The sequence below is a fragment of the Cuculus canorus genome, chromosome 3 (assembly GCF_017976375.1).
Source record: "Cuculus canorus isolate bCucCan1 chromosome 3, bCucCan1.pri, whole genome shotgun sequence".
In the NCBI taxonomy this organism is placed as follows: Eukaryota; Metazoa; Chordata; class Aves; order Cuculiformes; family Cuculidae; genus Cuculus; species Cuculus canorus.
This window is the reverse complement of record NC_071403.1, coordinates 40,276,206-40,292,062: the sequence shown is the minus strand read 5'-3', so window position 1 is coordinate 40,292,062 and position 15,857 is coordinate 40,276,206. Positions and strand designations below refer to the sequence as shown.

At 36.3% G+C, this 15,857-nt stretch overlaps 1 protein-coding gene across 9 annotated transcripts in view; it reads left to right on the top strand.

Annotated features, from left to right (window-relative positions):
- Positions 1-15,857, top strand: part of PTPRK (protein tyrosine phosphatase receptor type K) — a 402,963-nt gene that overhangs the window by 360,491 nt on the left and 26,615 nt on the right. For 2 of the 9 annotated variants that reach the window (XM_054061576.1, XM_054061573.1), the window contains exons 14-18: positions 4,681-4,819; positions 5,956-5,997; positions 8,107-8,137; positions 11,750-11,918; positions 14,001-14,036. In XM_054061576.1, coding sequence (XP_053917551.1) covers positions 4,681-4,819; positions 5,956-5,997; positions 8,107-8,137; positions 11,750-11,918; positions 14,001-14,036 — 417 coding nt within the window. The remainder of the gene's footprint in view (positions 1-4,680; positions 4,820-5,955; positions 5,998-8,106; positions 8,138-11,749; positions 11,919-14,000; positions 14,037-15,857) is intronic. The other 7 variants (XM_054061580.1, XM_054061579.1, XM_054061574.1 and 4 more) reach the window with 6 other exon arrangements.

Genomic DNA, 15,857 nt, shown 5'->3' with positions numbered 1-15,857 from the left:
AATAATTTTACAAATGAATGTTGGATTTTTGGATGTATTTGATTAAAAACATTTTTAAAAGTATAGAGGAACAGCAGATTATAAAATGAACTCTGCCTCACCAACTGTTTATGATTTTACTGTCCCCAAGTGTATTAGCAATCCTAGTCTGTTTCAGTGCTAGTCACAGTTGAACTTTATGAAGTCAATGGATTGAATATTGCCCTTAAGTATCTATGAAAATAAGGAAAACTAGTTCTTATATGGTGGCTATTGCTGGCAAAATATAGTGCCAGAATCAATGGATTGAGTTACTTTATGAACTTTGCGAATGGGACTGTGGAATATGATTGCTGTTACTGTTCATTAGTTCAGAAGAAAGACTAGTGGGTAAGTTGCTAAATCCAGTGCTCTTCTCCCATGTAGCTGCTAAAGCTTCTGTGTAGGCAGCTATTCCTACGGGGGGCAGGGAGGTGGTGAATGTGGTTAACTGCCTGTTTCCTATCAAAAAATCTTCTTGCATTTTTCTGCAAGATGACTTTGCACTGGTTGAAAACTGCAGGGTTATCTCTTCTTAGACTTAGAGGGTCAAATTTTGAAAAATATAATAATGTGCAAGGATATTGTAAAAATTAACACTTATTTGAGGTCTATTAGAGTGAGGATGGCCTAGGGAATTAATAGCCAATTGGGAGGCCATTTTCATATGATCATCATTGTGTTACCACTCCAGGTTCTTTTTTAAATCGATAAATTACTTTTAATACAGTCTATAAGATACAAGAAAAGATTGCAGGACTAGATTACTAAAAAGGAATGTTGGGAATTAGTAAAGCAGGTGGGTTTGTAACTTTTAAGGAATTTTAGACCATTTTTACCTTGTCTAGAAATATACAGTAGTTAACAAGGTTTATAAAAATAATTTGATTTTTAACTACTGCATCTCTCCAATTTAGAGGGAATGATGATGTGTGAAAGGCTTGCAGAAGTTTAGATAATACCAGTAGCTCTTCCCTTGTCCACAGATTTAGATACTCTGTCATAGAAGACTGCTAGGGTTGTTAGGCAAGATTTGCCCTTGCTGAAGCCTTGGTTGGTTGAATTACTTTGTTTGTCAAAACCAGCAGTTCAGCCTGTGAAGAGCCACTTCAGAGAAAGAAAAATCCTAACAGTCTTGTAGAGAGCAAATTCTCAGAGTAAGCAGAATTTCTCTTGCTACTGCAGTCCTTGTGCTATCAGCAATCAGAAGGAACAAACATGCATAAGTTTAACGCATAGGCGCAAGGTTTCTATGGTTTTGTCCTTTGGGTTGTGTAGGTGTAAGCTCATGCATTCTTATTACAATCTATTAAAATTAAAACACAAGTAATATAAAATACTTTCAAATTCATAAATTTTATTAAATGATTCCATGTTACATTCATTGGCTTCCTCAACATAATATCTTCATAGCATACAATGCACGTACAGATAAATAATATATTACAGCATGATTTATATATATAATTGCTTTCATATAGTCCCCAAATGTAACATTTAATCTAGAGAATGCATATATTATCTGGTGATGGAAACATACATATAATAATCCTGGCTTTATTTAAGTCCAAAGCAATTTTTCTGTTGATACTGTGGAGAGGGGTAGCTTTTCGCTTATAGATTTTAGCATTTTGGATATAGAAGTCTCAGCCTCTAGTTATACGTTTGCTTAGTCTAGGACTATGCAATATAATTTTTCTCCACTAATCTGGGACTCTGTGGTACACACCCAGTGGGAAACAGCTTTATCTCCTAAGCAGCACTAAAGCTTGTGGAACGAGTTACTATCTCTTATTTCAAACCTCTTAGTGTAAGGAAACTGTAATAAATGAAGATGCAGTTGATATCCTTCTGGCTTTCCATTTTTTATTCTAAAACGTTGGACAGAGCTGCATTCTTAACAGTTACTGATGATCCAAATTCAGTCGTTTCTTACAGGATATATAATGAAACACCAGCGCCTAAGTTATAGGTATTTGCAAATAAGTAAACTCCCTTGGTTAACCTTACCTTTGGATTTTCTGAGGTGTGTATAGTTGTTTAGCTAAGGTAACATTTCTGAATGAAATAAGATTATGAGTGACCAAGGCGTAGCATTAAACATGACTCTGAGAAGCACCTACATTGCAGCTTGCTCTATCAACAATGAAGGTGGTGTCTTTCTGCAGGGAAGTGTGAAACAAGTCTCCAATTCTTTCCCCTCTTTCGTCACTCACTAATACTCCCATGAAAATAACACCATCCTGATCAAGGCCTGTACTTCTGGATGTATTTTTGAGCCTCCAACTTTTGAAGTGCATCTTCAGGTCACATCCAATCCTTCTGATTCATATTTTGAAATCTCTCAAAGACCTGGACTTAAATCTCCATCAGCACAACTAAATCTCTTGCTCAAGCCTTAGTTATTCTGCACCTTGAGTAGTTCTTACCTTTGCTTAGGTCAGAGCTAACCAGCTGCGCTCATGTTGTACTCATGGCAATTCCAGACACAGCAATTATCCTGCTCCTGCATGCTCTTCTCTCTACCCTTCCTGCATCCTTGCTGTTTCTTAGTACCCCATATAGCAAGCACGGGTGTTTTTTTTTTTTTCCTGTTGGCATATAAGGCTACTTATATTTTAGCTTTGATTAATCTTTTTACTCTACTGATTGACCTTTTGACTCTACTGCTTATCAAATGTTTGTTTGTGTTTGTCACATCCAGCCCAGCTAATAGGCTGGGAGTTGATTCATTTTAAGCACTGAGAGTCTTGAACACCTTCTCCTTCCAGTTCCACCTCAAAAGTTATCCATGTTGTTTCTCCTATTAGACAGCATCATAGTGTATCCAGCTCTAATTCTGCCTTGTATATGAGTATGTGTTGTGTGTACGCAGCTACGCATACACACACCACTTACCTGATCCTGACTGTTACACGTAGGCATTGCAGCAACACAGGTAATACAAACAAAATATATAGTATTGAGTTAGAATCATAGGGTATGTATGCAAGTGTGCCTGCAGGCATATATTTACACAAAGGAGGAACCGTTTAGTATTTCTCAGCAGACAGAGTTCAAGCTGTAGGGGAGAGAGATGATTATGATGATGAAGTCTTATGATGATGATTAAGTTTTATGATTAAAGCACTGCCAGTTCTCTCACTGTCTGCCTAGCTCTTGCGTGGATGTCTGGAAGGGAGCATGTTTCTAACTCAGAAGGTTGTTGTGAGGGTAAGTTGTTAGTAAGTGGTCCACATACCGCTGAAATGGAGGTTACAGAAAGAAGTAATAGTGATTTTAAACATCAGCATGATCCTTCCCTTGGAAGATAATGTGGGTTCCTGCACATGGAACTTGAATAGAAACAAGCTGCATAACCTGTTTAAAACCAGTAAGTATTAGACAGAAATTACCCATGGTGACTTTCTTAAATGCCCACGGATTTTTCAGGGAGTAGTAGTCTTTCTCTTGGTGTGACTTCACCTCATTTTTTGTTCTGCTTGTTTTGATGGTCTGTTAAAAAGCCTTCTGGTTTCAGAGTAAAGGGCAGTTTCTTTGTGATGACATAGGCATGATGATAGCAGCAGCTTGTAACAACTCCATGTGCAGCTGCTTGTGAGCGGGAAGAGATTAAGTGGCATCTGCTGCATGCTGAGTGGAGAGTGGGAGAAGTCAGGTCAGAGAGAAAGCAAGCACGCGTACCCGTATAGCCTGTGAGCAGGGGAAAGGCAAAGTGCTAAGCCACAACCTTAGGAAGTAAGAACTAGAGAACTGAATATCTGTTTCCTGTTTTACAAGTAAACACCTCATGAGATTTTACCCCTGGCTGCAACGTATTTATATATTTTTCTAAAAATTTTTGCCAGGCTGAAAAAAAACATATTCCTGATCCTTTGTACACCAGGCTGTGATGCAAAGAGGCGCAAACTGAATGGCTGTGTGCTTTCATACATATTCAGTTTCCCTCGCTGCTGTAACGTGCGGCCTCAGCCCACTCATCTGTGTTATGGAGTGGTTCCATCTCTGTGTAGAGCAGTGGTTTTTTTTCTATCGGGGCCTATAAGCAGAACTAAAACTAGTGCTGACTTTAGGCTTGGCTTTGTAGATTGCCTTTTTTTGGAGAATCAAGATTCCCAGTAGAATGCAAAACTTAGGCTAGATGCTGTAAAGTGAATTAGTGTACAAAAGTGGACTGAAATTGGGTAAAGGAGAGAAGGACTAGAGTTTAGAGTGCTGACTGCTGCTTGGGAAAGAGGGTTTAACTTAATGTTTGTGAGTTAACATAATCTAATGTTAAAGGTATGATATTTAATATCTGAAAAAAAATAAACCTAAAGGGAGTAACGATGACTTAGTTGATTTTCTCTGCTTTGCCTTCTGCTTTTTAATACAGTAAATTGTTGGGAAATTGAGATGTGTATGTACTTCTGTATACATGCAGTTATATATATATGCACCTGTATACCCACATATAGTCGTTTACTTAGTGTTGCAAATGTATGGCATATTCGTCAAAATTTATAGGGTGTCTATATATGTATATGTGTAGGTGTATAAACACGATGCATGTATCTAAATTCTGGCTGCCGTATTAAAATACACATATTTGGAAATTATCACCAATAATGATTTTCTTGTCTTTTCTTACACATTTAAGCATCTTCTTTTTAATTCATTTAGCAGCAGCAACAGAAGAACCTGAAGTGATTCCGGATCCAGCTAAACAAACAGATCGAGTGGTGAAAATAGCAGGAATAAGTGCTGGAATTCTGGTATTCATTCTACTTCTCCTTGTTGTCATATTGATCGTCAAAAAAAGGTAAGAAAATTATTTTTGCTGATCCCTCTTCTTTTTCTCCATATCAAACAATGACTAAACAAGTATTTTTTACAGGCATTTTTTTTTTTTTAATTAAAAAAGCCCCAAACGTTTCAGGACTAGTAGCTCACGTCAGGCTTTGGATGAGTCCTTTGTATTTCCTGTTGCTTTTGCTGTGGTTCTTACAATGGATTTAAAGAGAGGATGTCTTTGCATTTGGGATCCAATACCTATACATTTTGTCATACTTACTTGTTTCCAAGTAGATTTAAGTTGCAGTTGGAGGAATGTACAGAATATTAAAATGAGTGGAATTTAATTTCATGGAGCCTTTTTTTTTTTTTTTTAAAAGCAAAGAAGAAAAAACTTACTTCACTTTTCATGTTATAATCACCTAATGAATTTGATTTTTCTGTATGCAGCTCTAATGAGTTATTTGTATCTGCATGTTATCCAACTTGCAAAATAATGTCATTTTATACCTCTGTTTATGCTCCTGTAAACCTGGAAGTTTTTTCTTAAAGGTCATACCACATCTCTGTAAAATTATCTAGCAAGTCTTTAGTGCATGAAATTGTTTAAAACTGTATTAATTTGAATTAATTTTAATTTTTTCAGTGCTTTCTTAGACAGTAAGCAATATCGCCATCTTCTGGCATTGTACAATGCTGACTCTTTACCCAAATGCTCCTTCCTATAGTAAATTGTGCTACCTTATTGCTCAGTTAGTTTTAAAATTCTTAGTTTACCAGTAGTTGCAACTCTTTTAACCTGCATAGATGTTCATAATACGGTTCTATAAATCCGTAGTTATAGCATCAAAACCAATTCCTGTCCTTCTGTGCACCCCTTTCCTGGCAGGTCCCCTTTGCAGGACACAAGTTGATTTCGCTTGAGTAGAACAAGACTTTTGTCTTCCAGTAGTGCGTGCATTGCATTCCCTTCCCTTGCCTTTTGCAGAAGTCTTAAGGAAAACTATATTTGTAAATATTGTTAATGTTCCTCTGAAATATGCCTTGCTATTATTTTTAAAGATTAAGAAAAAAAATTGCACCTAAGATGATTCTGTATGTTATAATTACTGGTTTGCATTAGATTTTTTTTAATGTATTGCCTTTTTACAATTATTCCTGGAGATATATAACTTGGAGAAGAAACGTCTGCATTAGAAACATTAGGTATGCTTATAGTGTTCTGTGTTAGTTAGCTACATATGTGATTTTTCCCAAAAGTGCTTTTACTTTTCTCTGTTGTTTAACTCTGTGGTTGAGAATGAACACATACGCAAAAGGTCCAACTCATCATATGCAAAAAAGTCATAGTCAGCCAATTTTCTTTATTTACACAACTTTTGAAAAACAAAAAAAGTTGGTTTTCAGCTTTCAGGAAGAAATCTATCTTATAGCATTATTGTAAGAGGCACGCTGGGAAGTCGTGCACCTTCTCAGCACGTGGTGCAGTGACCCCCTTACATATAACAGAGGACGCTGTGTGCACGTGTGTGTGAGAGAGAAACTGTCTACCATTGGTGTAATGTCAGTCAGTTCCAGATTTGCAGGTAAAAAAAAAAGTTTAAATTTCAATGTGTTTGTTTTACCTATCCTTTTTACCTCTTGCATCCAGAGTCCTTTTAGACTCATACTTTCACCACTGAATTGCTTGATGAACACAAATTAGTAACGTCCATGAAATGATATTTTAAAAATACCCCGTTTTCTCCTTTCCCTTCTCTGAACTTCTGAAGTCAGTACCCTTTTAGGAATGATACTTGATCATCATTCTAAAGCGCATAACATTCTTAAAGTCCTGCACTGTTTTGTATTCAAAATAGGTGAGGAATTAACCTGTTTAATGAATCTTTAATGTTTGGCAATGTTTCATCATAGTAGTTTAATTAGTTGTCTGACGTCTGTGTTCTAGGTGTGCCATTCTCTTCCCCCCAGCTTAGGGAAAGTGGGTAGGGGTTTTTTTTTCTAACGACTTTAGGCAAGGTCTTTTACAGAAATCACTGAAAACCTTTGTATGCCTGAGTTAATTCGGTCCATCTAGTGCATCAGGGCAGTTCACGTAAGGAAGACAGGAGCAGCTATAAAAACCCTGACACATTCAAACATGCATAAGCACACTTCACGTAGCATTGGTGGGACTGAAAACCGATCCTTTTGAATCATCTTCTGTAGTGTGCATAATCAGTGATCCATTATGTAGTATCCCTTTTGGTACCTGAATTGACCGTAGCTTATTACATGGAAAAGTGAATAAAACAATGGTTTCTGCATTTTCATTGGTTTATTAAGTCATATGCACAGCCATCATTATCTCAATCTGATTAAATGCAGCATTATATTTTATTGAAAAACGGAGTACTAAGCAGTTTTGTTCATGAATTTGAGATGTTTAGGCTTTGCCTGATAATTTTGTACAAATTGGTTTGAAGTTTTCCCGAATGAAGTTCTTTACAACTCTTACAGAGTTTTGCTGGAGTATTCAAACTAAGAAAAGGGATACTGCATCTTTAACAAGCAATGCCATTTTTATTTTCTAAGTCATTGTTGGACTATTTCCAAATGTCCTTCATTTCCTTCCATTTGTTTACCTTCCATATTTTTAATGCTTAGCATGACTACATCAGCATTTCCAGTTGTAAGATTTTGAAATACAAAACATATGTTTGCATTCCAGAAATGTGTGGCCTATATGTCAGTACACACGTCTGTTGTAAATGTACATTCTTTAAAATGTGTGTACTCATATAGCTACATATAGTATGCATACAAACATATATGTATACACCTGTGTACCGATAAAGGTGTTAAAACGAATGACATGAAATTTGTTTTCTGATTAAATGTATTTATTAATGCAATCTCTAGTTTTTGTAACTGAAAAGTAAAAAGCATATTTACTGCACAAGATTTGTACACAGCTGTTCATTTGTCATGACATCTAGGCGGTAATCATTATATTATGCTGAACTGCATGTTGAATATCCACAATCCATTTAATTATCAATTTTTTTGGCAACAAATGAAATCTCAGCATGTAATTTTCTCAAATGATCTTTCTAAAAAACAAATCATTTTTATATGCTAGTGTATTTTTTTTAATTGCATGGCAAAGGAAGGCTAGTTTGTGCATGAGCAAGTTGAAATGCTAACCAAAGAAACATGAATTTTTCAGTTTTTTTTTTTAAAACGCACATTTCTCTGCTTTATTGAATGTGACAGAGTCACGCTTTTCATTCACCATTGCTTCTCTTTTTCCACTGTCTGTGATTTGCTTGCCAGGAGGAGCTACTATTCTTACTCCTACTATCTGTAAGTAAAATACGGGTGACTTACTATTTTACATGTTTTAAAGATGCAGTATCCCTTTTTAAAAAAGAAAAACAGTCTCTATAATTTTCCTGAAGTTTTATTGATATTTACCTTTCTTTATTCTCAGGCTTGAAAAATTGCTTGTGTCATTGTTCCTGTTGCTCTTACTCTGTGGGGTTTTTTTTAAAGGGATATTGTATTTCTAACTGTATATTGCTTTTTGCTACAGTTTTTCCCATAACTATCATTTTAGTTTATTGTACTCATTATTTAATTTGCATTATGATTCACAGTGGCACATCACAGTAAGGAAGAAACTCCTTTTCCCGTTTCCTAGCTAGAGAACTGTGCTTGTAAATGACAGATTGTTCTTAGCATATCTGTTATCAGCAGTGATCCTATACACCACTTTTCCTACACAAATTGTAGACAGATGCCAGACCTTTATAAATAGGTCTCTGCCCTACCGATGGCAGAGTAACGCGTTTGCCTCTGTGGTACTATCTACCATCTTTTTTTACATAAATATTTTTTATGAAGTGATCTGCATATACAGCTTGTGAGGTGCTTCCAATACACATTTTGAAGTGTGGGTCTCGCTTTATGACATGGGTTTGCATGAAGTTTTGCTTCTTTGAAGCAAAATAGACTTTTCTTTAATGCGCTCACCAAATGAGTTTTCATGAGGGCTGCAGCAGTTTTGGCTGTGATTGAGCAAAGCAGTTGTACACATATTTAATTTTAAGTGTATAAAGCTCTTGATCTAAGAATGCGCTCAAGTGCTTTGATGAAGCAGTGGTGTCTGATAATGATGCTCTTCCACATTTTTAAACAGATTATTTGACTTCTTTAAACAAACTTAAAAATAAAAAGATTAAATAACGCTAACTGCCATTCTCTGATCTATTGTGACAAATTATCATTTCCTTGTTAAATAACAGTTGCTTCAGCTTCAGATAATTAACTGCACAGTTTCATCCTATGATGGAGCACTTTTCCCCTCCAGCTCCCACTGAAACACCCACCCGCCCAGGTTCACCCAACTGGATCCCTTAGCAAATAATGAGAATCATTTACACTTTCTGTCAGCCTTAAGTACTTTAACCTAACGATTTGCTTCTCTATAGTGAAGCACAGATTGCATGGAGTGCGGGAAGGAAAAAAAGGAAAGGAAAAAGTAGTCGTCAAACCCCAGGGGAGCCAGGAGTTGTTGAACAATAAACCTGTCCTCCCATTTCCCAGAAGCTCTGCCTTGCAGTGCTACAACACAATAGGCCTTTTTAGGAGTTGAAGCAGAGCATAAGAATTAGAAAGTAGCTGCTGTAATAAGCTAATAACTTGAAAGCCTTAATAGCTGTTGATTTATTTAGCGTTTAGTTTTCTTACAAAGTGATGCTTCAAAGAAGAGCTTAATATAGCTGAGAGATGAGATATAGTAGTCTTTTTCTTCCATTTCTGAGGAGTTGTTAGCAAAAGGCTATCTTCAATGTGTAGAGACTATCTGAGGGACTTTGAAACTTAAAAAACAGTCTGAACTAGAAATGCGAGTTTTGTGAAAGCTTTGAAAAAGCTTGGGAAGCAGTTATAAAGCTCAAGTAGTTTCAGTTCTAGAAGTTCTGACAGTCTTCATTTGTTCAACTGGAGTATCATTTACACCAACTTTTTGTACGAAAATGGGAATGTATGGAGTAAATGTATAAAATAAAGCATTTTCATAGAATCATAGAACCATGAAGTCTGGAAGAAATCTCAAAGATCATCAAGTCACACCATCAGCCCAACATCACCATGCCTACTAAACCATGTCCCGAAGCATCTCTCTATAAATTTTTTTTACACCTCTAGGGTGCCCACTTCCCTGGGAAGCCTGTCCTAATGCTTTTAGGGGGAACATGCAACTGTCACTCTTTTTTTTTATCTTTTTCACTGAACAATTGATACACACAGAACCCTCATGTATGCCACAAGAGTTTGATGAAAAATGGTAGCTTAAGAAACCACCGTTTTGATTTTTGTAGCAAGGGAATTATAGAGTTTTCCAAATAGTCTTTATGTAAATGGAGAAAAGAAAGGGGGAATCATACACCACACAAAACAAGATGAACCTGGTCTGTGAAAGAATCTTTGTAATTCTCAGGAGTGTTTTGTCCATCTATATCTTGCTTTATGGCCCCTTATCATGAACCAAGACTATTAACTGAAGAAGCAGTCCTGTAACTTTTTCTTAAATATGCAAAACCATGAAGTGATTTCTGCCCTAGAGAGTTGTGTAGGTCCTTTCTGGTGGAGATTCCTAGGACTTGACAAGTAAATGGGTGGATAATTTACACTAATAATGTTTGTCTGCTGTTAGAGTGTGGCACAGAATATTAAAAGTTGTTGAAGAATAGAGGAATAACAAGCAGTCCTTTTCATCAGAGGAATGTAATGTAAACACTGTCTAAACAGTTAACAGGATATTTAATGATATTGAAGCAGCAAAAGCTTGTGAAGCTAAATAGTGTTTCAAACACACATTTTCAAGAACCCAGTATTTTCAGTGATGATTGTGTCTCTCTCATGTGGTGTCAGATTTATCCAAATAAGCAGGTTTGCTATCTATTATATTGCAGTCACAGCTTCAGATGAAAACAGGGAGATTTCAGAACAGTCTGATATATGTCTCAGATTCCTGCAGAACCAAAGTGTGCTTCATGCTGCTCTGCATACTTCCTGCTACTTGAATTATGTGCTCTCAGAGTAGTAGACTTTAAGTGATACTTAAAATATATTTTCTGCGCTTCCATCTGACTTCTGGAGACCATGAAAATCGCTTCCAGTTCTTCATCAAAAGGAAAGAATTGAGAGAGATTTCTGAAGTGTGGACTTAAAAGGCGTTGCCTGTAAATTCGGGGGGGAGGTGTTAGTTGTGCAGATTAGTTTGCTGTTTAACTGTATTCAGAGTCTAAGACTGTTAATGTCAAAAATTTAAAAATCTTCCCAAACTACATAAAATGGTAGAGTGGTGAAGGGAATTTTGTTTGGTTTTTTTAAGGAACCAATGTTGAGTGTCAGGAACAAAGTATGATATTATGTTGTATCTTGTGTATTGAATGAGAAGAACAACTTTTAACATAAAAGGTAATACGGATCCGTATCAAATAATTATGTTTCCTTTGTTATTTCATAGGTTTTACAAAGTAATTTAGAAGCTTAAATGATTTCTTCCTGACAAGGCAAGCAAGGGGAATGAATTATCCATTTATAAAATCAAAACACATGTTTAAATGGAGATGGTTGATAAAACTGCATCCACAGATGTTTCTTATTTATAATTTCAGTTAAAATGTAATTATATTCCCTAATTTGTTTATATTAGTGTAATTACTCCACAGGAAAACAAGTATTACTAGAGTACAGAAGTTAGCACTTCCATTACAGCATTTGTGTGTGTACAGAAAGCACACAATTGTGACTCTATATAGCAGTGTGCATAGTTTTATAAGTTTCACACTGGAAAAGTTGTACACTGGAAAATCAGCCAGACTTCGCAGTTATTCAGGATTATAGGTAATGATTGGTACAGACATCTATGTTCATCAAATATTAAGGTGGTTTGGGATTTTTTTTTTGGCTGGGCAGCAAGCTTGCTAAGAAGCGCAAGGATGCCATGGGGACCACCCGCCAGGAGATGACACACATGGTGAATGCAATGGATAGGAGTTACGCTGACCAGAGCACCCTGCATGCAGAGGATCCCCTTTCAATCACATTTATGGACTCTCATAACTTCAGCCCCCGATGTAAGTACAACAGTGGTAGATATTCTGGAGTATGGGCGAATATAGAACAGAAAACTGTTCTACTCTTTAGTTAAAATGGTTTTAAACTGCAGGTTTTCTAGAAACACTGGTAAATGCAAAGAGATGATCATATGTTATCCGTATTGATATGTGGCTAATTATTTACATGTACTTTCAGTATGCATTGATACTTGTTATAGGGAAACTATTACACTTCCAGAATATCTCAAAGTCTGAAAATGAATTTTCCCTCATGAGGCTGGTTAATACCAACGTGTTAAATATTACTGTATAACATCATGTCTGTAATGAATAATAATATGAGATCCAAAATTTTTTTTTTCTTTTGGCAGTAAGGACATTGTAACAGAAGGAAACATTGACAATTGTCATTGCTGTTTGTCAAGTTTAGGAACAAGCTTGTTAATATATCTACAAATTTGTTCTATATTCATATTCCTTTTCTGTAGACTTAAGAACTGTCTGGTTTTGACAAAATTCAGCAGTTTGGGTTTCTGATTTTTGTCTGATACAGCTACCACTGTCCAGCATGCTTCCCTCCCAGCATTTGCACTATTTCTTGCACAAAAGCAAGATACTCCTGATAGACTCTGCGTTTCTTAAAACTAGTATGTAAGTTACCTAAGGGATATGGTTTTGCCATGGAGCTGGTGGGAACATGACCTTCTCACAGTCACATGGACTTGTGATCTGCTCTGAGCAGCCTGAGTTGCTTCTGAATTGCCATCTTTTGGGAATGGCACTCGAAACTCCCTTCTCTTGCCTCCCATACTGCCTACCATGCTTGAACAAAATACATCCCTTAAGGCTCTTAAGTTCTTTTCTAGTTGTTGTAAGGGAAATGGATTTTGGGGAGGGTTTATTGCTGAGTTTATTGAAACTTGCCAAACTGCAGAGTGCTAACTTTTGAAGTGTTTCATAACCAATTAGAAATGAGAGTTTAGTATCAGCCTGTGAGTTTTTCTACAGTTTTGGATGGAACTGTTAGAAAATTCTCCAAAGTTTGATGTCCTATTGGCATTGAAATTTGTAGAGTCAGGCATGCAAAAACAGTTTGATTTGGACTAGGTTATGGTAGATCCCAAGCAAAGCATCCATCAGGAATCTACGTGGCTATTAGTGAGCCAGGGCTGCCAGGCACTTGGGCAGCCTTGCAGATGGACCGGCATGCCTCCATGAGCCCCAGCCACCACAGCTCCTGGTTGGTTGTCAAAGAAGTTGGGCATCACTGTTTTCCAGTGTTCTAGACATGATTTTTTTGCATGTTGGAGGAATGAGTTCTCCTCACCATTGACTGTGCTGAGGCAGTGAACCTTTGAAGCTTCTGGGATTCCTTGCTATGTAACAAACTTTTAGGCAGATTTCTTGAGAACTGGAGATCAATTTTGTCACAGTGCTGTTGATATTTAAAATTTTTGTTCCAAATTGGAACAAAACGAAGTTCTGGATTCCACCATTTCTATCTGAAACAACACATTTGTCTCTGCGTGATTCTAGCTGTGATAATGACTGACAAAAGTTCTATGAATTCTATTCAAACATGTGTGGTTTCCCTGTACTCATTAAGAGCAGTATCTTTGGCATTGCACATAAGAAAAGCTATTAACTGGAAATATGTATGTAATATTTTAACATTACTTGGAAGATTTTAACTAAATGCCATTTTATTTTGAGATGAGCTATTAAAGTCGTACATGAGAGGACAGGTTTAAAGTCAAGGAGTTGATTCTATGAAAGTGAACCTTTATTATGAAGGAAAAGAACAATAGTGAAGGAGGAGCCCTTTCAAATACTAAATTGCGTGTAATGTCTTCTTTATTTCATTTCAGTAAGAATCTCTTTGCCTTTGCAATTACATTTCTGAAGTCTAAAACACTGCCTTTCCTTCCTCTTTTATTCATGATGCTTTCTGGAACTGTGTATTCATGCTGGTTTTCTGTTGTAACAAAATTAGTGGTGTTTAGTTATCACTTGGTTATACTCTGAAGTATGTTGGTTTTATACTTAAAAATACACAAATTGAGGGTAATGTATTTCTTCATGAGCTTTGTTTTCCTACAGTGCCCAATGATCCACTTGTGCCGACAGCTGTGTTAGGTGAGGACCCTAGTCCTTCATTATTCATTCCTGCATGAGTTTTGTCTCCTTGCATGGTTGAATGTTGGAACAGCTTGTTTTATGAAAAAGATAGCTATGCTATTGTAAGAAGATAACTCAACACTCAGTTTATCTGTTCAGAATTAAAGTTACACTTCTTTTAGAATAAAAATTATTTTATGTTCTCATTAAGAAGATAAACCTAGTCAGTGCCAACCAAAGAATAAATGAGGTAATAAAATGGAAAAATAAATGGAAAATACTAAAACATTTCTCCCCAGAGCATTCAAACTGAGTTCTAATGAACTGACGTGTGAAACTAGAACACTCTGAGGAGATACACAAAAATAAAATTCAGATCCATGTTAGTGTTATTTGGTACCCAAATCCTGATTTTCTAAGTAAGTAACAAGAATCAAAAGTAGAAAAGGGATGAATTTTTTAAATATCCAAGAACTAACAATTTTGTTTGTAGATTCTGTACAAGTATTCTCACATACCTGTATTGATTACATTTTTTAATTGACCTTGCCTAGTAAGTTTTTCAACTTTGTACTTACTTTAAAAAGAAGAACAGATGTTGGGAGTGGCCAGGCTGCTTATTTCTATATTGCATCTAACACTGATTGTGTGGTTTAGAATTTTTTTTAAAACAAAACAAAACAAAAAGATATATAACTATAATTTGTACCCAGGTTCTTGGTTTGACAAATAAAATTGAGTTTCAGTCAGTTGCTGACATTATTTTAGAATAAAAGATGAATATCGGGAAGTAGATATGAATATAAACTGAGGCTGAAAATCAGATTTCGAGAGGTAAAGCTTAAAGAGACCTGGAGACAGTCCCTCCTCTGTTTTGAGATGGGATGTTAAACCTATAATCTAGACTGTTTCTGGCAATTGATGGTCTATTTTGTTTTATAAATCTGTAGCGAAGAGAATTTTACTTTTGCAGTGCCATGTTCCAATGTCTCTCTCCTCCTAAATGAAAATTAATTTCAGATCCATATTACCATTATTTGGGACCCAAAGCTCAATTTTCTATTATTTACTAGTAGCTGAGTGTTACTACTGAGTAGTAATACTGCTCACTTCTAGTTTTTACGAGCTAGACTAATCTAGACTACATCCTCATTGCTGTAAACTGAAACATTTCCTTTTGAAAGACTCATACAGGATACAGAGAACTGACACATTTCTGTCTTTTACCCCTTGAAAGGCTCATGTGTCCTCAATTGCCTCTCTTCTAGTTGAGTTAAACCCAGTTCTTTCCCTTGTTATGTTTTGTCTGATGTTTTCTAAACCTATTGTGTTCCTCTGAGCACTCTCCAACTCATAGGTAGAATTTGTTAATTATGGTGCCCCAAATCAGGTACAGTTCTTAGAAGTTTTCAGTGCTGAGCTGAGTAGAATAGGTACCCCCGTGCCTTGTAGCATTCCTGCTATGTGAAGTGTATATTGTCCTTTTTATTGTGCTCATGTTGCTGACTTGTATTGCCTGCTAAAATCCCAATTATCATTACCCAGTCCATTATTCCGGTTTGTAGTTGTATATTGGACTCCCTTTGCTACACACAGTACATTGCATTCACTGTTTAGTTCACCTTGTCGATTTTTGCATTGTCTCTCAAATAATCAAGGTAACTTTGAAATCTGATCCTGTACTTGTGGTGTGTTACTGCTCAGTGCCCTCTTCCCAAGCTGTCAGGGTATTTTCTACCCTATTATGCAAACTGTGGGTAAAAATGTTGATGGAAAATATACCCAAGAGAAGCCTTTACAGATACTCACGTAAAGTGTCCACTGAGACTTGAGAGCAAG